This window comes from Suricata suricatta, chromosome 17 (assembly GCF_006229205.1).
Source record: "Suricata suricatta isolate VVHF042 chromosome 17, meerkat_22Aug2017_6uvM2_HiC, whole genome shotgun sequence".
Classification (NCBI taxonomy): Eukaryota; Metazoa; Chordata; class Mammalia; order Carnivora; family Herpestidae; genus Suricata; species Suricata suricatta.
In genome coordinates, this window is record NC_043716.1 from 22,259,369 (window position 1) to 22,281,190 (window position 21,822).

Genomic DNA, 21,822 nt, shown 5'->3' on the forward strand with positions numbered 1-21,822 from the left:
CTTTTGTGGTTTCATACGAATTTGAGGATCATTTGTTCTAGCTTTGAGAAGAGTGTTTGTGCAATTTTGATGGGGATTGCATTGAATGTGTAGATTGCTTTGGGTAGTAATGACATTTTCACAATGTTTATTCTTCCGATCCATGAACAGGGAATGTTTTTCCATGAAATCGTATTTCTTTAGGATAAATTCCTAAAAGCAGCATAGCCAAATGTACATTTGACAGCTTTTGATGTATATTGTAAATGTCTAATGAAGACATCCTTCAACACCAGAAAAAAAAATGTGGCCCCACCCCACATATGTGTAATTTAGTAGACAAGTCTGTGCTAACATTATATGTGTGTATATGTGTGTTATTGATGTACCTGTGTTTATTTTTGTAAAAATACAGAGAAAAGTCTAGAAGGAGCCACAGGAAATAGTAGATACTTCCTGGAAAATGAGGTTGATGGGTTGGGGGGAAGACAGACTGACTTCTTACTTTATATAGTTGAGTGTTTTTGTCTTTTAAAAATGAAAATGCATAGATATGTAGATATCTATGTATGTTGAACTGAACAAGAGTTTAAAACAAGTAAGCTTCCTCACAGCTCTCCCCTGCTCTCTTGCCAGGCTTAACAGTTCTCTTTTTCTGGTGGCAGGTCTCTGGGTGGAATGGTGCCAAGGACACCGGGTCTGTGGTGTAGGATGCGGAATGGCAGCGGCAGATGTGGCCACATCTGTTTGTCAGCCCAAGACCAAGGTAAGAGTGCAAGTCCTGGCTTGGGAATCCTAGACCCACGGAGGCTTAGCACTGCCCAGACAATGGCTGTCAGGCCCACCTCACAGAGAGAGAGAAGGCGACTACACTTGAGGCCAGTGTTAGTCTCTGCTACAATTAGAAAAGATGCCCCTTCTCCCAGTTCTAGAAGACTATGAAGACACAGATAAATAGAATCTTGCTTCAGAATGATTTGTGAAACTTGAAAAAGCTAGAAAGGGGTGTCTGAGTGGCTCAGTTGGTTAAGCATCTGACTCTTGATTTCATCTCAGGTCATGATCTCAGTCCATGAGATTGAGCCCCATGTCAGGGTCTACACTGACAGCACAGAGGCTGATTGGGATTATCTCTCTCCTTCTCTCTCTGTCCCTTCTGTGCTCACATATTCTCTCTCTCAAAATACAAAAAAGAAGAGAAAAATCTGGAAATAATCTTAAAATAAAAATTAAAAATCCTTAAGTTTCCAAATATTCCTCAGCAAGGACTGTAAAGAACAGAGCTATGAACGAGTTAGCCTATATCTCACACCCAAACACATGTCCATACTGGTGTGAAACACACAGGTCTATTCGTTCACCCCACCAAACTTTTTTTTTTTTTAAGCTCAGGTCATGATCTCACCATTCATGGGATTGAGCCCCGTGTTGAGCTCTACACTGGGAGTGGAGGCTTCTTGGGGTTCTCTCTCTCTCTCTCTCTCTCTCTGCCTCTCCTCCCTCACACGTTCTCTTTCTCTAAAAAAACTATTAATTAAAAAAATTTTAATTATAAAAAGATCAATGTATATATACTATTTTAAAATACATATCAAATATCCAATTTGTCTATATGTATGTTGGTAAAATCTGGTAGTAGAGGCGCTAAATAAATGCCAATTCCCTTTCACCCTACTCCATTTCCCTCTGCCATTCAAAGTGGCCTCTGTTCTTTAGCAGTCTTGATTATTAGGCGGAAGAAACTATTTTACTTGGGCTTGGAGAGCTTGTTTGGAGATACACCATTACTCAATATTAAACACGGATCTGTCTAATCCAGAAAGGTCAGCCGCCCATCAGGGCTTAAGCTTTCAAATACTTGTGACTTGACCCAAGTTCCGTACCTCAGACCAGCTCAGCGGGAGGAAGTGTACAAACCTCAGCCCACCTCTGCCCATCTGCCTGGTCATCAAAGGAGACTCCACCAAGCAGCGTGGCATGGAGGTGTCCTCCTCCTCGTTGCCCTCCCCCACTCTCAGCATAGAGTGCAGGGACTGCCCTCAGACTCACAAGGTGGTTGGCAAGTCCCGTCAGCCACTGCTTGCTAGGGTCAGGGTAAGGAACTAGATAGAAGGATGTGTGTGCAAAGATGAGGAGGAGAAGGGGGAGGAAGAGAGAATGGGGACGGCAGGGGCAAAAGATGTTGCATCTAAAAGAGGAAGCATAGGTGGTATCTGAGGCCACCTCTGCTTGTGCTCAACCCTCCACCGGCCCTCCCCTCCCTTCCTGCAGGCTTCCTCTATTCCTGCATTCACCGCTGTTCCCCACTGCCTGTGTCTGGCTGTGCACATATTAGTGCCCAAGAGCACCATCGATACAGAATTCACTTCATTTAAAGGAGAAGCATGAGCCCATGTCTGTGTAAAGGAGAAGTGCTCATATTAGCAGGGTTTCAAAAAATCCTTAGAGATGAGGAAACCAGGGTCCTGTAAAGACAGCATAACTTATCCAAGCTCACACAGTCATGACTCTGAGGCTTAAACTTGGGTGCACTTAATTATGAGCAAGAATTCCTTTTTATTTCTTTTAAGTTTATTTATATATTTTGAGAAAGACAGAGACAGCGGTGAACAAGGGAGGAGCAGAGAGAGGAGACAGAGAATCTCAACCAAGCTCTGCACTGACAGCACAGAGCCCAATGTGGAGCTCAAACTCGTGAAAACATGAGACCACAATCTGAGCTGAAACCAAGAGTCAGACACTTAACCAACTGAGCCACCCAGGTGCCCCAAGAATTCCTTTTTAAACAATACCATCAGTGATCCTGAAAACAGCAACCTTCATTGGGTGCTTGCTGTCTTCCATATGTTGTGCTGAATTATGGATATAATTATCTCACTGAATTCTCACCCCAACACCCTGGGGCAGGTATATTCTCATACTCATTTTACAGGGGAGGAAACCAAGCCTCACAGGGTTTGATAACTTGTCCACGGTCACATCGCTACTGAGTGGGAGTCAGTGATCTACCCAGGTGGTCTGGCTCCTGAGCTCAGACTCTTGCCTGCTGCACGATCTAGATGTGGCACAGCACAGAAAGGCCTAGGTGGGAGGGAACATGCTTAACATTCCCCTGGAGACCAGATGTTACCCTAAACTTGGTCTCACGCTCTAACTCCAGAGCCCAGGGAGCAGCAGAGCTGGTATTTGGATCAGCTGAGTGTTCACTCGTCATTGCTGATCATGAGCTCTTTGTACTGCAGAGCCTCTTATTTGGAGTGGGGACTCTTTGGATGGGGACAGTGCCTTGTAGACAATGGCTATTCTTTTTACCACCCTGTAGAGAAATGATGTAAGATTGTGTCTTTGTTGATCCTCCGCTGGCAAATGACTCTTTAGACAAAACTTGGTCACATGCTAAGTTTCCTGACCTCTGGTTGGCATCATGAACCCAGATATAATTGTTGAGCTGACAGTAATATCTGCTTAAGCCTAAGGCTTAAGTCTCTTCATGGTTCAGCTTATATTTTGCAGCAGAGTAGAATATGGGCAGATTCTGATTTCCCTTTCTTTTATGATATTTCCTTAATGGACTGATACATTTTTGCATGAGCTTTGTATAAGTGCCCTGTTCCAGGAATAGAAAGGCATACATTCCCTCTCATATAAATTAATAATATTAGCTGCCAGTTTTGAGGACTCTGTCAGGAATAGATATGTGTACATATATGTTCATTAAATCTGCCCAACAAGCCAATGAGGTAGGTATTATAATGCTTGCCTGACAGATGAGGGAGTGAGGCTCAGAAAGGGAAATTAATTTCCCCAAGTTTACACAGCTATCAAGTAGTGGAGCCAGATACAAACCAGATCTGTTGGATCCCAGAGTCCTCACTCTTAGGCACTGGTCTGTACTCACTTTGGCCTTCATGAACAGCCAGATATAAGGGCCATATTGCTCTTCCTCCCCTTTCTTAAAGTTACAGTTTTAGGTGGGTGTGCCCTAACTTTAACCTGGTTGGCCATCAGAGTCCACCATAGCAAGCAGCTTAGCACAAAGCAGTTGTGTTCTGCTAATGAAATCTTAACTCCATGCCTAATGCTTTGTCCTTAAAAGCCCATTTACCTGTGTCTCAGAAAGAAGTCAAGGTTATTTTCTAAGAACCTGGACCTAGCCTGATTGTATCTTGTACCAGTTAAGAGTAGCCTTTGGGGTTTGATCCTAGTTCTGCAGTATTATTTTGAGTTTGTTACTAAACCTCTCTGTGATTTTGTTTTCTCACCTGTAAAATGGCTATAATCATGTCTGTCTGTATTGGAAGCCATGTGGGTTGTCTTCCTAATTATAATGGCTCCCTGAATGTTCCCCCTCACACACACACACACACACACACACAGCCCTCAGCAGCTTTGTTTGTATTATAGGGTGGGGGGCAGGGGGCATTTGACAATCAAATTCTTTCCTGTAGCATTTTAAATTTGATATTGAGAAAATCCAATACTTTCTGGATTGAACTTAAATTGAGGGTTCCAGAATGGTCACAGTCCCTCCAACATATGGTTTGAGGAACAGGAAGATCCACAACTGGGGAACCCTTTGAAGGTTGCTGATTGGGGGGAGGGGGGATGGTGCGGATTGGGAGTACAATCAAGTTTAAATCTAAATGGAACTCCCCTTGGTAGGCGGGGGGGGGGGGGGGGAGGGGCAGATGACATTTGCTTAAAGTTTGTTTGTATGAACAGAATATTTTCTTTGTCTAGATCAGCAGGAGTGCCGTAGAATGTTTACTTCCTCCTTTCTAGGAGCAAGCACACCTTGTTCATGCCACATCCCCAGCATTTAGCACAGGGAGTGGTGCATAGTCAGGGATCAATAAGGATTTTTCTAGAAACTGGATACACGTTTTTAATATACTAATATTAGTACTGGCCACTCGCACACCCAGGAAGTGGTCACATGGAAGGATTCAAACAAGTTTATCCAGCTCCAAAGCCATCCTACCTGTCATTAGTGCCCTTATGGGGCTTCCATTTTGGCAAATAAAGGACATGCTTGACACCCTGTTCATACTCAATCTCAACCTCATGTCCCCACTCTCTCACCCTTCTCTCTATCCTTACCCATTAGCCAAAACTCCCATTCACTTATCACTGTCTCTACTATGGGTTCATTTAATATGATTGAGCATAATAGAAGAAGATAATGAAGACCACTCCCCCACCCTAGCCATCAGGATATTCACAGGAGAGAAATGTAAAAATAATCATTAATTGCAATATAGTGTGCTAAGTGCTATGACCAGACAAGTATAGAGACAAAGTTGCCTCTCCCAAGGGTGGGAGTTGAAGAAAGTTTTGGTGGTGACATTTGTGCGAAGCCTTGTGAGATGTGGCAGAAAAAGAAAGGGAAATGGTATTCCAAGTTCAAGGAACAGCTTGAACCGAGCATGAAGTACCTGGCAAGAGGCAGCAGCCAGAGCATCCCAGAGCACCTGAGGGTAAGGGGGAAGACAGGACCGAGGAAGGCAGGCTAGGGCCCCTTTGCCAAGGTTCTGAAGGCCCCTCTCAGCTTGAAGTAGCCCAAAGGACAAACAAAGCAGGTGCTTCGGGCACCAGCAAAATAGGGCACCCAAAATAAAATCAGAAAAGAGGACATCTAAAAAGAAACAAGTTTAATTTCAATACACCTTTGAGTTTTGGTGAAATTTCAAAATTATTTCAAAATATATTTTTATTTCAGGGTTAAGCACTTTCTTAAAATTTGGAGTTATATATGGAAAACATCTCTATCATTTTTTCAGTGTTTAGGGTCTTTCAAAGGTTTCTTTCTGGCTCTGATTCTGTTCCAGAAATTGGACACCAACGAACCTCAGTTTTGGGATGGGCAAGATTGAGTTGAGGCAGTTTTGCAGAATTACTTTATGAATAATCCATAGTTATTCATGCACCCTCTAGCCTACCCAGGAGTACTAGCGATTTATGAAGTCAGTTGTTTGTCCAAAGGACCTCTCCCTGGTGGCATTTCAGAAACTGTGAGAAATGAAGCAAGATAGAGAGAGTCTCTTCCTGTAGCCCTAGAATTAGGAACCAGGGCCTCTGGTGAAATGACAAGGACACTACTTTCTAAAGAAAAGTCAACCATCTTGCAAGAGCTGTAGGAATCTGCAAATAAGACATCTTATGGGACACAATGTTCACAGCCAGAAGTTACACACGCTCTGCCTGCCCCCATTGCCACTGGGGAGGGAAGGACACACTCCTCCAAAACACCGATGGGAGTGCAGGTTTCAGAAAATCGCTTATCTAGCCAAGGAGTGCTTACACAACAGGGGAAATGAAATCTCACTCCCCACCTGGTTGGTTACTGTGGCTATCTGGCACTCTCCCGCTTCCACTACAGTGCTGCTTGATGAGAGACATCCTGGAAGAGGACATGTATATTGAGAGTTAGGGTTCTTGGAAAAGAAGGTGGGCAAGGTGAAGTGAAACTCTATGCCAAGAGAATGACATATATCATATAGACAAAGACCACCACAAATGCCTAAATCAGACCAAGCCCAGAGACTAAGGTGGCCTCATTCCCACCAGCAAGTGACATGGGAGCACCCCTGCTGGCTCTCCTAACTCTCCCTGACCTCACTACCAGAGGCCCTAGGCCCAGAGGAGGGAGGGGAGATGTCAAAGAGGGGGCTGCACACTCACTAACACTCAGTTCCTAGATTGTGATTTCTCCAGGGATGTATTCCATGCCTGGTATGCACCTGGCCCAGAGGAGATGTGTTAAAAAAAAAAAAAAAAGGAATGAGCAGATAAAATATGTAATAAAGGCCAGTGATCACTCCCTACCCCACTCCACCCCTTTCTCTGACACTCATAGCTTACTTGCTTTAGGAGACTCTTGTCTGCCAGAGGAGGGTGTTCCTTGAGTCAAAGATTTGCTTAGGCAACAAGGAGGCATTACTCAGGATGCCTACCGGTGTGAGTTCTTCAGAAGTAGTTTCTGGGCAGGGCTTAATTAAGGCTGTCACATCCCTAGTCCCACCCCCGGCCTTGCATTCTAATTCAGTGGGTGGAAGAGTATAAATTTCAGCTCTTCTCAACCTTGTTGCCTTTCTACCAAAGACTTTTGATGACAACATGAAGGTGGGGGGCTTCCTCTTCCTGGTGATGCTCATCACCCTCAGCTTGGAGGTACAGGAGCTCCAGGCTGCGGTGAGACCACTGAGATTGTTGGGTGAGTCCAGGCAGAAGACAGCCCTGCTCTCTGAAAAAGGGAGCTGGAAAGTGGGCCATCAGGGACCAGTGTGTGTAGGGGGAGGAGGGAAGAAAGGAGAGAAGGAAAGATGCTCTAGTTAAGGAGCCACCTTGACTGCAGAAGCCTCTCTCCCTCTGCTTCCATTCTCCCCCTCCTTTCCTTGGGTTATCCCTTCATCTGGACTCTCCACTCTTCCCTTTTTGCTGCCCATCATCTCTTCCATCTCCCCAGCATCTCTGTCCCCATGGGCTTCTTGGTGTTTTGCAACAATTAGATAATATCACTAGAGAACACATTTTCTTAGTCATATTAAACACAAATCATCTCAATCTCCACTTTTCTCTTTACCACCAACATTCTCAAAAGAGGAATCTTAACTCTCTGCCCTTAACTTCCCCACGACTCATTACTTCACCCTCTGAAGACTTCCTCACTCTTCCTATCCCCATCAGTATCCAGAAACTTCACTCCCAGGATCTGCTGACAAATCTCTTGACTCTCCTCAGCAGCAAAATCCTATAATCCCTGCAGCATATGACATTGTTTGCTGCTCTGTCAATCCTCAAACTTCCTTCTCTCCTGGATTCTCTTCACTGTAGATCCTGCTTCTTCCTAAATATTCCTGGATTCAACTCTTACTCCCCTCTCTTCTTGTCCTCCTCTCCCCTACATTAAACCAATTGCCAAATACTGTCCATTCTCTGAAATTGTTTCTTGCACATGTTCCTTCCTTTCCCCTCCCCATTGCCACACAACACTTCCAGCGCTGACTCCCCCAAGCTTGGGCCAGCATGGGTAGTTTCCTGACTGCACCCCCTGACCCTCTTTCCCTTCTGAGGTTTTCTTGCTCATTGAATCCTCATCTGTTCAATGTCCTTGCACCAGAATAATCTTTGTAAGCAAACTGTAGTCATATCCTTTCCTTGGCCTACCAAATGGAATCCAAACTCCTCCGGTCCTCAAGATATGGCCTCAATAACTTTATCTCTTGCCAGTTTTTCCTGCTTAACTTCCAGCTGCTCCTGTGTACTTCTCCAGTCTTGCACTTTCCAGTCCTCCTGTATTCCTTGCATTTCAGGTCGAAGAGTGAGGATATGAGGCACCTAGGGTGCAATACTGAAGGAGGCGCTCACTCTCAGGGTTGTGCAAGTGCCTCCTAAACTTTGTGCCTGGGGTGCCTCCCATGCCTACATTTCCCCTTGTGAGCTTTTGCTAATAATTCTTTTCTCTTCTCACAAGACTCTACTACCACCACCACCCCTCAATTCTGCCTTAAAAAGAATGCTGTACTTCAAGACTCATCTTTTCTGGTGAATCTAATTGGAAGTAATGTCCTCTCTCCTCTGAGCCCCATTTCCTCTGAATATACCTCTCTCAGGACCCTGTCACATACTGCTTTGGCTTTAGAACTTAATTTTTAAAAATATTTTTAATGTTTATTTATTTTTGAGAGAAAGAGAGAGAGTGGGGAGGGACAGAAGATCTGAACTAGGCTCTGTGTTGGTAGCACAGCCTGATGTGGGGCTTGAACCCATTAACTGTGAGATTATGACCTGAGCCAAAGTTGGATACTTAACTAACTGAGCCTCCTAGGCAGTCTGTTTTTAGTACTTTAAACACCAGTCTTATCTTTGTTGTTAGATTCTAAGCTGCTTTAAGATAGTGACTCTATCCTACATCTTTCTTAACTGTTTCTTTAATGTTTGTTTATTTTTGAGAGAGAGAGAGAGAGAGAGAGAGAGAGAGAGAGAGAGAGAGAGAGAGCAAGCACGAGGTAGGGAGGAGCAGAGAGAGGGGGAGACACAGAATCTGAAACAGGCTCTAGGCTCTGAGCTGTCAGCACAGAGCCTGATGTGGGGTCCAAACTCACAAAATGTGAAATCATGACCTGAGCCAAATTTGGATGCTCAACCAACTGAGCCACCCAAGCGCCCCTTACATCTTTATAGCTTCTGAATAACTTAGCTCTATGCTTCATACATAGCAAAGATCAACAGATTTAAGAAGTGGGAACAAAGTCTTCAGCCATCTCACCATAAACAACAATAGCAAACAAAAGCAGGGAGGCATCATATTGACTTTCTCTGAGATTTGCAAGAATATTGTAGACATCACACCAGGCTCCCTTGTTATACTCTTAAACATTGCTAGTCATCATAGGATTTTTTTCCTGTTAAGCCTGGACAAGGTGCCCCAGCCTTCTCAACACAGCATTAGATAGTCGTCTCTGTTGACCAGAATTGACACTGGAGAATGAACTTCATTTTCCCTGCTAGATCCAAGAGCTCCATTTTACATATGAGGAAACAAAAGCCCAGAGAAGTCCAGACACAGAATCAGGTAGAGAAACCCCTGAGTAGAAGCAAAAGCACAGCATACATTCGTCCAGAGCTCTGCATACACTTAGCTAGAAGTTCCTGTGGGGTCTTAACCAACCTCTTGGACCTACTTCACTAGTTCTCAAAGACTAACTCTGAGGCTCTGGGAACCTCTGGGGCCCCCAGTCAGGTCGGGAGTGATTCCTTGAAAATTGGTGATGTGAACTTCATCTCAGAGTCTGTTTCACCATGTGGGATGGCAGAGGGAGCTTGGCCTAGGAGCCAGGGAGGTCTGGGTTCAATTCCATTTCTGTACCTACAGAGGTGGACAATTCAACTTTGTGCATGCTAGCTGCCACACTTTTAAAATAAGGTTAATCAGATTCACTGTGCAAGGTGACAGCAAGGCACCCTGGATGGCATTTGGTTAATGTGAGTCTCCCCTTTTCTGCTTCTTTTCCTGCAAAGTAGGGAAGTGAGGACATTTGAGTGGGCTTCTCTGCACTTCCCTTCTGCAAACACAATTCTTTTCTTTAAAGTAGGTCTTACTTTATTGTGATTATGTGAATGCATTGTTTTTAACTGAAATATATAAGATGTTAATGAGTGTTGTTTTGTAATTATTTACAAATTCCATTATTTATTGAACTGAAGGAAAAAAAGTGGAACTGGCCCCTTCCATCAGTCAAGAGCTGTCCTCTCTGACACCTGTGCTTAACACAAGGTGATTTTCAGCTGCTCTCTTCTAATACAGGTAGCTGCGTGGAGGCCTGCCGTGGCGACTGGGATTGTGATCTAGGAGAACGCTGTGTCAGCAACGGGTGTGGCCATGCCTGTGCTCCAGCCTGAGGACAGGTAAAACCATTCCCTGTTTCCTCAACCCTTGTCCAAGCTGGCTCTGGTGGGACTTTCCAGACTGGGTGGGACAGAAGACTATCACTCTGGCCTCTCCCTCTTCACACCCTTCCCAAGAAAAAAGAAGTATTCATCACAGGATGGTGGTTTCCAAACCTTTAAAATTATTTCATTACCCAGTATATCCAGAAGAGAAATCAGACTTATTTGAAAAAAAATCGGTCACATTATGCCCCTTCCCCAAATGATATCTGTTTAATACTTTGGCGGATATTTTAAACACACACATGCAAATACATAATATATATATTGGAATGAGATCATCTTGTGTCTATTTTTATTTCTTAATTATTTCACATAGAAATAGCTATGGAACAATATCAATGCTTCTATACCATCACCTTTAACAGCATTATAGAAGTCCATCATATATGCTTATATACTTAGTAACCCCCATTAGTACATATTTGATATGTTTATTATTTATTTTATTAATACAGCTGTAATGAATACTAAATTGGTATACATGCCCTTATTAACTTCATTGGGATAAATTCTAAGAATTATAATTTATGGCCAAAGAGTATGTTCATTTTAAATCTCTGATGCACATTGCCAGACCTATGAGAACCCCTTTCCTATAGAAATATTTCAGGATCTTCACATGATATTTTTAGTAGCCATCTAATGGAAAAAATGCATAATGAAAAGCTACCATAATTCATTCTTGATTATAAATTAGGATGTTTTTACTAATTATGTAAAAACGAACACAACATTCAACATAAACTTTAAAAGTAAGCCATTTGTGTTCAGAAGTTACTATTTGTCCAATCTACCCACAATCCTTGGGATGCTTGTGGCCTTGTTGGCCCTTTGCAGGTGCTTATTGATTCCTAGAACTGGGAACTGTCACCTCTCAATTGCAGTCTGTGATCCCAGGTCGCCAATACAGCAGGTCTTATGCATAGTTTTTTTTGTCCATTTTTCAGATGAAGATTTACCTTAAAGGTCATCCTTCTCTAATAATTTCTCATCACTTCCTATCTTCAAATATGTGACTGGAACTCCTTGCTCAGGAAGACAAAAGAAAATGGGGACCTGTGGATGGAGATTGCATGTGGTGGGGAAGGAGAAAGGGTCATTTCTTTCAATAAATCATCATTGTTAAGAAGTACCCACACTGCTGGAGTTATTTGGTTAGGGTTGATGATGAAGTGGTGGGAGACACATGACATTTGTTGAACACCTGGAATGCGACTGTGTTATATACCCCACAAGCATCATCTAATTTATCCTTACAACCACCTTGTGACTGCTTATTGTCACGACTATTTTACATGTAAGGGGACTGAGGTTTGGTAAGATTAAGCAATTTGTTCAAACTCATAGCAGGTGAGTGTCGGGGTCTTATACTCTAATAAGTATGCATTCTAACATTGTAGTTAGGAGTTCTGATTCTGAACTTCAAACCCAGGTCCACCACACAACTGTAACCTTCAGCAAGTGTCCTAACCTTTCTGTGTTTTAGTTTTCTGATCTGTTTATCAATATATACTTCATAGAGCTACTAGGATAAAAGACATTCATGTAAAGTGCTTGGCATGCTTTGCATAATGCCTGACACAGAAAACATTCAATAAATGTTAACTACAGTTGTTATTATTATTACCAAGTAGATGGGCTGATGGTCCTTAGTCCTATTTTTCTAAGATTCTAAAAGAGAAGCCAAGGCCTAACCTCCTCCCTAGCCTATCCTAGTTCATCCAGATACTGAGGACGAGCCTCTCTCTTCTGGTTTTCCCCATTACAAAACATGGGGGGTAAAAATAGGTGAAGAGTTTCTTGTCTATGTTCTTCACAATCACAACTGGCCTGGGTTGTAGTCTGATCTTGGCCAACTTACTCCCTGTGTGGCCCTCGACAAACAATTTAAACTCTTTATATTTTCTTTCTTTGAGCCATTTAAACTTTTCTTATCTGTAAGAAGGGGGACGTAACAGTATCTACCTCATTTGGATGCTAGGATTTATAGAACTTTATAGTTTACAAAGTATTGTCACAAAGATACCATTTGATTTTCACATCAAGTAACAAATGGCGAGTTTGGGGGCTCTGAATAAATAGTGAATCCATTAATTCTGTCAACAAGTATTGGTGAGTGTCTACCATGATGCAGGTGCTGTGCTAGTATTGGTGAGCAGCTATAGATGATACAGACAGTGAGCAATAGTGAACCAGACAGATGGGATGTGTGCTTTCACAAAGCTCACACTGTAGAAGAGGGAATAGATAAAAACAAGTAAACAAATAAGATAACTACACATTATGGTAAAAGTTCTGAAGGAAATAAACAAGGATGTGAGTTAGAAGGGGGAGGTGGTAAGGTAAAGCCTACTTTAGTTAGGATGATCCAGACTCTAATGAGGTGATAAAAATGAAGTCCTGACAGAGTTCCAAAATATGAAAGAAGTGACATTCCAGAGTAAGGCTCCAGATCACCTTATGTAGAATTTATAAAAGGAAATGGCTGTGAATATGCCAGGCATCCCTTAAAGTACCAAGGTCACTGTAGAATTAAAAAAAAAAAAAAGATTGAGAATGAGAAGGAATAAGGAAATGTGAGGAGATTTTCTTGGGAGAGATTTTGCCACACTATGAATTCCACAGTTTGGGGGTTATCATCTAAACACAAGCCAATGAAGGGGGCCTTCCAGTCCTCCCTGAAAGCTTGATATATGTTTCTTCAGTTGATGATCATCAAAGGGTAGGAATGTTCATTTCCTTGGAGAAACCATATTGCCATCTGCTACAGTATATTCCATCAGAACTCAACAGGCTGGTATCAGTAAACTTTACAAAATCTGGGTCACTCAGTCTTGAATAACAGTATGTGTGGGCCATTCATGTTGCAACCTAAGATGAGCCACACCAAACCCTGATCCTTTCCACAGTCTCTGTCACACCACCTCCACCGTGATGATCAGGTCTCACATCCTTCTAGCTCAGTGTATTGGATATGTCTTGTGCACTGCTTTGAATACTCCTGGCCTTACATACACTCTTATTCTTATTCTAATCATTGCTGCAACAATGGGCTTCTATCAGGCATCTACTAGTTTAGCACAAGTTAAGGCTCTTGTCAGAGCCTTGTCTTGGACTTGTATCCCAGTACCCTACACCTCTCACTTTTGCCTCCGGGCTTCTTTGTGCATCTAGAAACTCCCACAGGGGCCACCACCCATTAATGCATGCTCAAACGAGAAGCACTGGAGAACTGATACTTGGTGGGGCAAGGTTTGACAACAGAATTTAAAAGCTGACAGAAAACATGCTTCCACCTTTATTCCTCAGGAAGGGGGTTCTGACAGCATTCCATAAGGTGTCTCAGAAAATTTTGAGGATTGAGCAAATACTCACCCCTTGCAATGGTTAATTCAACAGCACATATGCATATTGATTCCCCTTTCTTCCCTGTTCATTCCTGAATAAATCACTCATATAACAACCTTATCTAAGGCTCTGCTTTGGAAGAACTCAGACTAAGACATCTGTGACTCGGTCTCAGCTCCTAATTTTCTCTGAGTAAATGCCTGAATATCACAAATACACATACATAACATACACAACATACACATACACAATCTCAAGAATAAGCAATAATATACAAGCATAATAAAATCTAAATTCAAACAAAAAATTAAAATTCTTCCCCCCCAAAAGCCCAAAGTCTTCAGAAAACCAGCTCTTCTAAAGCATGCCCCCAATTGTCATCACTAAACAGAAATGTTTGTCTCAAGATAAAACATGTACATTCAGGTGACTTCAAGATAAAACATGCACATTCAGGTGACTTAAAGGTTTTCCCTAAGAACCACTGATGAAAATTTGCTTTATATTTGCATAACTCAAAGGCTCAAGAGATTACCAAATGTAAATTTCATGCCTTTACTTCTTGGGTGGCTAAAAACGGTTTGTAGCTTTTAAAATGACTATTTTCTTTTCCAGCTTCTTACTTTTAAGGCTATAGGAAATCTTGGGGTGTTCAATCTCAACTAGGTCACCCTTAGGCAGGTTATATTTTACATGGCTGTTTGAACTTCCAAATTAGTTTTCTTGTATGGTGAAGTGCCTTAAGATTCACAGGAGGATGCGCATCTAGCTGCAAGGAATACTGGGTAATGTACCCTTTATTTAGGGCGGTTTTGTGCCTGGGAAAGAATCCGGGGCTCTCACACGATATAAGCGTCCAAGGACGTCGTAGAACTAGCAGTTTCTGCCATTGCACATCGACAACGGCCCCTCCCCAACTCCAGTCGGATTCTAAATCGCTAGTACTAAAGCATGTCAGCTCTGCCCAGAAACAAACTTTCAAGGAGGACAGAGTCTCAGTTTCAGTCAAAGCTCAAAGAGAAGTGAGCGGCACGTTAAGCTTCCAAGCTTATTTCCAACAACTACTCGCACAGCAGTGCAAGCGAATCTAGCGTCTTGAAACGCCAGTTCTGGCCTAAAGAAGGTATTTCCGGGGCTGGCGCCCGGAACCGGGAATGCCCCGGAAGTATTTCCCTGTGGGCCTACGTGGGAAAGATGGCGGCGATGCAAGTGGCCGGGTCGCTCCCGGGCGGGCAGGCGCGGGACGTTCCACGAGAGCCACCGCCCGAGCAGGGCAGTGGGTTCCGCTGCTTATCCGCCAGGCTCTGCGCCCTACGTCCGGATGACAGCAGCTCCGCCCGCACCGAGATCCACCTGCTCTTCGACCAGCTCATCTCTGAGAACTACGGCGAGGGCGGCGGCGTGACCCCGCAGGTAGGCGGCCTGCGGTGGCGAGGACTCGGGCCACGCCTGCTGGCCCCGGCCCCAACCTCAGGGATCCTGGCTGGTAGCTCCCGCCGGCTGCTTCCGGCTTCTCCCCGCACCGCTTCGGATTACTTAAGTCCTGGGGCGCTTGCTCCCTCCGACTATGGCACAGTCTCTGCTCTCTATCTGGAAGACCCTGCAGTGCTTGGCAAAGTCGGCGTCTTTCAAACCCCACTTGGTAACCTGCTCTGGTAACACCGCAGGTGACATTTGATCCGCCCCTCGCCCCCGCTCCACTCTCTGCATACAAAACCACTTTGTATACAATTCGCTATTACCACTTATTAAGTAATGGAACTCGGACCATCACATACTGTACCGCACACGGTTCTAGGAACCTTACAACGTAGGTATTATTAGACCTACTTTACTGTTAAAAATACGGAGGCACATAAAGATCCAATGTCAAATTGCTGGCAAAAGGCAGAGGTGGCTTTGGAGCCTAAGTCTGTTGAACTTGGTCTGTTGGAGCCGTTTTCTCTTCCTCCGTGCTAGCCCTTCCCTCTGTGCCTCCTCTTTAGAAGTACTTTCACTCTGAGTAATAATAATATTCACACACATCAGACCTTGGATGCTATTTAATGAACTCCTAGAACTCTTGACCCAGTCATACCACACCTATGGTGCTCAGTGGCACCTCAAACCTGACAGTTCCTAAATATGAGTTTCGTATCTCCGCAGACATGTATCTCCAAACCGCCCCATCCCCCAACTCATGGAACCATGAGCAGTCTGCCAAATCACACTGGTACAAATGCTGGTGCTTTCCCTTTTCCTCCTCCCAGATCTATCCAGTCTGGATTCTTCAGACTCTGTCTCATGGATATTTCTCATCCCCTTTTCTGTGTTCCGTTGCCAATGCCTTAAGCCCTCAGGCAAGATGACTTTTTCCTGAACCCTTCCACTCAAACTTTTCTTCTGCCTTCCGTCCAGCCCTTCTCCAAACCATTCTTTGCTCTGCTGCTAGAGTGCTCTTTTCTTTTCTGGGGAAAAAAAAAAAATCTGATTAGAAAGCAAAACTGTGATTGGGGATGATCTTCACTACATGTTGGTAAGTGATCAGAGCAAGTTACAGAACAGTTCGTGCTGTGTGAGGCCAGTATAGGGCGAGGAGCATGTTTTACAGACTATGTACATTTATCCATGTAAGGAGTTCACAACAACGAATGAAAGGGTTGACAAGACAGTAGTGTGTGTCACTAGGGAGTGGAGTGGAATTTGGGGAGTGCTCGGGAAGTTTTGCTCTCTTGGTATAATTTGATATTTTTACATCAAACATAATGTGCTTTTCCAGGCTCCCGTCACTTTTGTGCCTTGTGTACAGTCATTTAAAACCTGCTGTTCCTCAAGCATCTACTAGTGTTTCACACCTGCCGGTATTCCAGGTCTTTGCACACTCCGTCCCCTTTGCTGGCAGTGTTTTCTGTTGCTTTGTATGTCTGGCAGATTTTAAGTCATCCTTCAGATCATTCCAGGTTATGCTTAAAAATCACCTCCGTAAGACCTCCTTAATTACCATTTCCCCACTGAGCGGTCACTTAATTCTTTCCACATTTAATCTACTTTAATGCTTTGTGAATACTTCTAGATAATAAGCTCTTTGAAGTTCAGGAATATGTTTGTTCCCTTTTAGAGACTGAAGATCTAACACATAGTAGGTGCTCCAGACTTTTAATTCAATAAACATCCTTAGGTGAATGAATAGTGTGAGTTGCAAATAGATTACCTGCTTTTTTAAAAGAATTACCTAATTTTACATTAAACTTACACACATGTCACTTATTTTCCTAGTGGCCTTGAAAATATGGTTTGCTTACTTTTTGTTTCCTTTTTCAAGATAGGAGTGAATGAATTTTATTTTTTAATTCAAAAATTTAATTCTAGTATGTCAACATACAGAGTTATATTAGTTTCAGGTGTGCAGTATAGTGATTCAACAATTCCATACATCACCCAGTGCTCATAGTAACAAGTGTGCTCCTTAATGCCCCTCACCTGTTTCACCCATCCCCCCCATCCACCTCCCTTCTGGTAACCATTAGTTTGTTCTCTATGGTTAAGAATCTGTTACTTGGTTTGTTTCTCTTTTCTCCCCTTTTCTGTTTTGTTTCTTCAGTTCCACAAATGAGTGAAATCATATGGTATTTGTCATTCTCTTATTTCATGTAGCATAATACTCTCTAGCTCCATCCATCCAGATCACTGCAAACAGCAAGATTTCATTCCTTTTTATGGCTGAGTAATATTGCACTGTGTGTGTGTGTATGTATATGTGTGTATACACACACACACACACACACACAGATGTATCACATCTTTATCCATTCATCTGTTGATGGACATGGGCTGCTTCCATACTTTGGCTATTGTGAATAATGCTGCCTAAACATAGGAGGTGCATGTATCCCTTTGAATTCGTGTTTTTGTATCTTCTGGGTAAATACCCAGTAGTGCAATTGCTGGATCTTAGGGTAGTTCTGTTTTTAACTTTTTGAGGAGTTCTCCACAGTGGCTGCACCAGTTTGCATTTCCACCAACAGTGCACGAGGGCTCCCTCTCCTTGAGGTCTTCGCCAACACCTGTTGTTTCTTGTGTTTTTGAGTTTAGCCGTTCTAACAGGTGTGAGATGATAGCTCATTGTAGTTTTGATTTGCATTTCCCTGATGGTAAGTGATGTTGAGCATCTTTTGATGTGTCTGTTTGCTTACTTTTTGGTATTTTTAACTTCAATGTGCACTTTTTTATATTCTGGAAGCCTCTCTTTGGTTATTTAATTGCACTTTCTACATATGTGGAGACTCTGGAGTTTTTAGCCTGGCAAAAACCATATTTTGTCTTTTCTCTCTTTTTAGCACATCCCATTTCTGTGGCGTCATTTAATTTTCTTTTTCCTTCCTGCTTCACATTTCATCCTTCCTCATTTTGAGTGTGAACATTCCCTTTCATTTTTCTGTTTGGCTGTATTTGGGGGGCAGGAGTTGCTTCTTTACTTGACTAATAAATAGGCATATCACCTTTTCATTGTCCTTTTTGTTTTTTGGTTTTTTTTTTTTTTTTTTTTTTGGTAGGATGTCAGTGCTCTTCTTGTGCAAGCTTGCCGACTGGTGCCTCTTAATCAGAATCATCTTGTCAGCAAAGTGTCTCAACTTATCCACCATTTACTTAACAGATTACAGGTAATTATGTGTGTAACTTTAGAATTTATCCTGAACTAAATAAGTCCCTTTGAAATACTGCATCTGTGCTAGGTGTGATAGGCCGATGTTTTGAGAAATTAGAAAAAGCAGTTCCTTACGAGGAATGATATTAAATATAATTCTGATGAAAAAATTTATTCTGCACAATTCTACAAGTTTGTCCGTTAGAGTTATCTCTTTCTGTTTGGTTCAAGGACCCAATATCATTGAGGTCCCCAGGTCTTAGGGTTTTTTATGGAACATGTATTTGACCAAGATATATCTAAAACTAAGTTGAAACAATCCACCACTCCTTTCCTATCAATATGTTTTCCCCTTTCCCAAAGCTAGCATTTTTGTGGTCTACTTTTGATCTTCATAAAACATAAGAAGTAGCTTGGGAGCAAGAGGACACTAGATAGAAAGAGCCTTATTGTTTATAACAAGGTCTGTCTTGTAACTCCCGTTTCTCCAGAACGTTTTTAGTTTGCTAAACAAATCTCATATCTTTTTAAGAACAGTTCAGAAGTTGAGGCTGTTACCATAAGATGCCACATGAGTACGTGAATGTAGTGGGCACAAAATTTACAATTAGCACTACTAATTGTAACCTGGATGCTTTTGACTGCAAGAAACAGAAAAGCCAACCTACAATAGCTAAAAAAAAATTTTTTTTAATGGTATCATGTCACAACCGCCAAGGAAGGCACTCCAGGGGCACTTTATGAAAACTTACTGGCAATTTTCCATTCTGCCATCAGTGTAGGGGCTATCCTCAGCTAGCATTTCTCCTAGGCAAGATGGCTGCCTCAGTTCCAGGCATCCCATGCAAAATAAATAACCTCTAGCAGAAGCAAAAGAACGATTTATTTTGTGTCTCTTTAAGAATGAGGCACCTAGGGGCACCTGGGTGGTTCAGTCGGTTAAGCGTCTGGCTTTGGCTCAGGTCATGATCTCACTGTTCGTGAGTTCGAGCCCCACGTCAGGCTCTGTGCTGACAGCTAGCTCGGAGCCTGGAGCCTGCTTCAGATTCTGTATTTCCCTTTCTCTCTGACCCTCCACTGTTCGCAGTGTCTCTCTCTATCTCTCAAAAATAAATGAAAAACATTAAAAAAAAAAAAAGATTGAGGCATGTTTGTCCCTGTCAGTCTCCATCAGCCCTCCCCTGATACCTGGCTGGAAGACGTAGGCCTGATCAGGGGAATAGTATTACCATGAATGGCTGAAACCAGGGGCCAACCTTGACCACACATTAAAATCACCTGCAGGGCTTAAGCTCCCTAGATGATTACTGAGTGCAGCTCAAGTTTTATATCAGGGTTTCTCAATCTCGGCACTATTTTTTTTTTTTAATTTTTCTTAATGTTTATTTCTTATTGAGACAGAGAGAAACACACCATGAGTCGGGGAGGGGCAGGGAGAGAGAGCGAGACACAGAATCAGAAGCAGGTTCCAGACTCTGAGCTGCCTGCACAGAGCCCGACATGGTGCTTGAACCCACAAACCGTGAGATCATGACTTGAGCAGAAGCTGGACGCTTAACCGACTGAGCCACCCAGGTGCCCCTTGGCGCTATTGATATTTTGGATTGGATGATTCTTAGTTGTAAGGCGGCTGTCCTGTGCATTGTAGAATTTTAGCAACATGCCTGGCTGGCTTCTACCTTTGAAGGCAGTAGCATCCCTCTGATTGTGCCAGTCAAAAATGCCAGACATTGCCAAATGGTAATGGTAGAGAACCAGTATCTTAGCTAATGAGGATTTACCCACAGTTCCCATGTGCAGGAGGTGAGTACCCAAATAAAATCAATACTCTGCCAGCAGGATAGAGGGATGAGTGCTGACAGGTAAGCAGTGTCTCCTACCTGTGACATCCTAAATAAAATGAGGCTGTTTTCAAGTTTAGAATTTTTCACACTGATACGGTAGCTTCTGAAGGTTTACTGTTCTCAGGTGTATTACCTTTGTAACATTGGCAATTGGAAAAGTTCCTGATCACAGATGGTACCTACAGCTCTTAACTAACTTTCTAGCTTTTGATGACAGTTTATCTCAGTTATTCATGAACTGATACTTCAATTAGCCTCCTTGGTCCCAACACGATTATAAACTTGAGGACAAGGATATGCAATCTCTTCCTGTTGTATCCTCCACATCATAGTGAGACACAGCAGCTATGTAGCAGGCATATATATTCATAATATATTTGTTGACCGTTTATGATGTAGAAGGCCATCGGTGGTGTGAGTCTTACATATCTGTGTATTTACAGCCGCCGGTATCTGGTTGGCTCCAGGAAAAGTTGCAAGGACTTTGCCAGGCTCTACTTTGAGTGGAGGGAGTAAAGGGGAGGAAGTGAGCAAGGCCCTGGGACAAGGAGAAGGCCCTGACTTGATCAAACTTTCAAGGCCTTTAAAGCTGATCTTTCTGACACCAAAAAGATGGACACATGTGCTCTTTCTTTCATAGTTCAGTTCAGGTGAGCTTACATATCTGAAAAGGATAAAGGTTTTTTTTTGTTTTTTTTTTTTTTTACAAGTTAGATGATGCATTTTTTCCCTCTATTGATAGGTGATTGTTGATGAACAGAACCTGGATTTCCTGTTGGCATATACTATTTCTGCTATTCAGCAGTGTAGTTCCTGGACACACATGGAAATTCTCCAAGCCCTGGCAGCCCTGGTTTACTGCAATGGCTCAAAATGTCAAAAGGTAGTTTAAACTGTGTTCTGCCTTTCCTTCAAAAGGGTAGTAGGAACACAGGCTTTGAACCAATAGACTCCTGCTCAGGTTTCCATCCTGTCATTAATGAGATGCAGCCCTTACTCAGTCGCTCTGTATCAAATTTCTTCATGTTTACAGTAGATCCTTTGAGGATGAGGTCAGACAATTCTTATAAAATGCTTGGCACTTGCTAAACATGAACCGTTATTATCATCCCCCTTCAGTCTGTACCCAAGACTAAAGAGCTTCAGCAGCTACCTAGGCTGAGAGGGATGATCGCTCCTGGTGTTTCACGGCACATCTTTGCCTGCCCATCCGAAAGATTTACCTAGCGGCTAGTCTTTTGGGGCTTAACTGCCCTTTATCTTAAAAAAAAAAAAAAACCCCATATATCTAAAGAGTACTATTTTCCAAGAAGGCTTTTCTGACCAACATTAGCTGTTATTTTGTTTTAGTACCTGCCAGACTTGCTTGGCAAGAGCGGGATTTTGATGAAGTTGAGTGACTCGGCTCAGCCCGACCCTGAAGTTAGGAGAGCTGCAGTGCACTGTATGGCAAACTTATGTCTCAGGTATGTGGGTCTGGTCATCTCCCAGCTCCAGTAAGACAGGGCCTCTCATGTCTGAAGCCAGAGCCAACTTAGAAAAATAACCTACTTTGTGTTTCTCATGTTCCTTGCT

The 21,822-nt window shown here is 42.9% G+C and overlaps 1 protein-coding gene and 1 long non-coding RNA gene across 3 annotated transcripts in view; both read left to right on the forward strand.

Moving 5' to 3' along the window:
• The first annotated feature begins 7,042 nt into the window (after positions 1–7,042).
• Positions 7,043–11,563, forward strand: LOC115282404. The gene is made up of 3 exons (XR_003904628.1): positions 7,043–7,192; positions 10,286–10,386; positions 11,379–11,563. It is a non-coding gene; the product is annotated as an uncharacterized LOC115282404 (long non-coding RNA).
• A 3,402-nt stretch (positions 11,564–14,965) lies between these two features.
• HEATR6 (HEAT repeat containing 6) overlaps positions 14,966–21,822 on the forward strand; it is a 32,270-nt gene continuing 25,413 nt past the window's right edge. For both annotated transcript variants that reach the window (XM_029927909.1, XM_029927910.1), the window contains exons 1-4: positions 14,966–15,192; positions 18,312–18,419; positions 20,990–21,130; positions 21,598–21,713. In XM_029927909.1, coding sequence (XP_029783769.1) covers positions 14,974–15,192; positions 18,312–18,419; positions 20,990–21,130; positions 21,598–21,713 — 584 coding nt within the window. In that variant the 5' untranslated portion in view covers positions 14,966–14,973. The remainder of the gene's footprint in view (positions 15,193–18,311; positions 18,420–20,989; positions 21,131–21,597; positions 21,714–21,822) is intronic.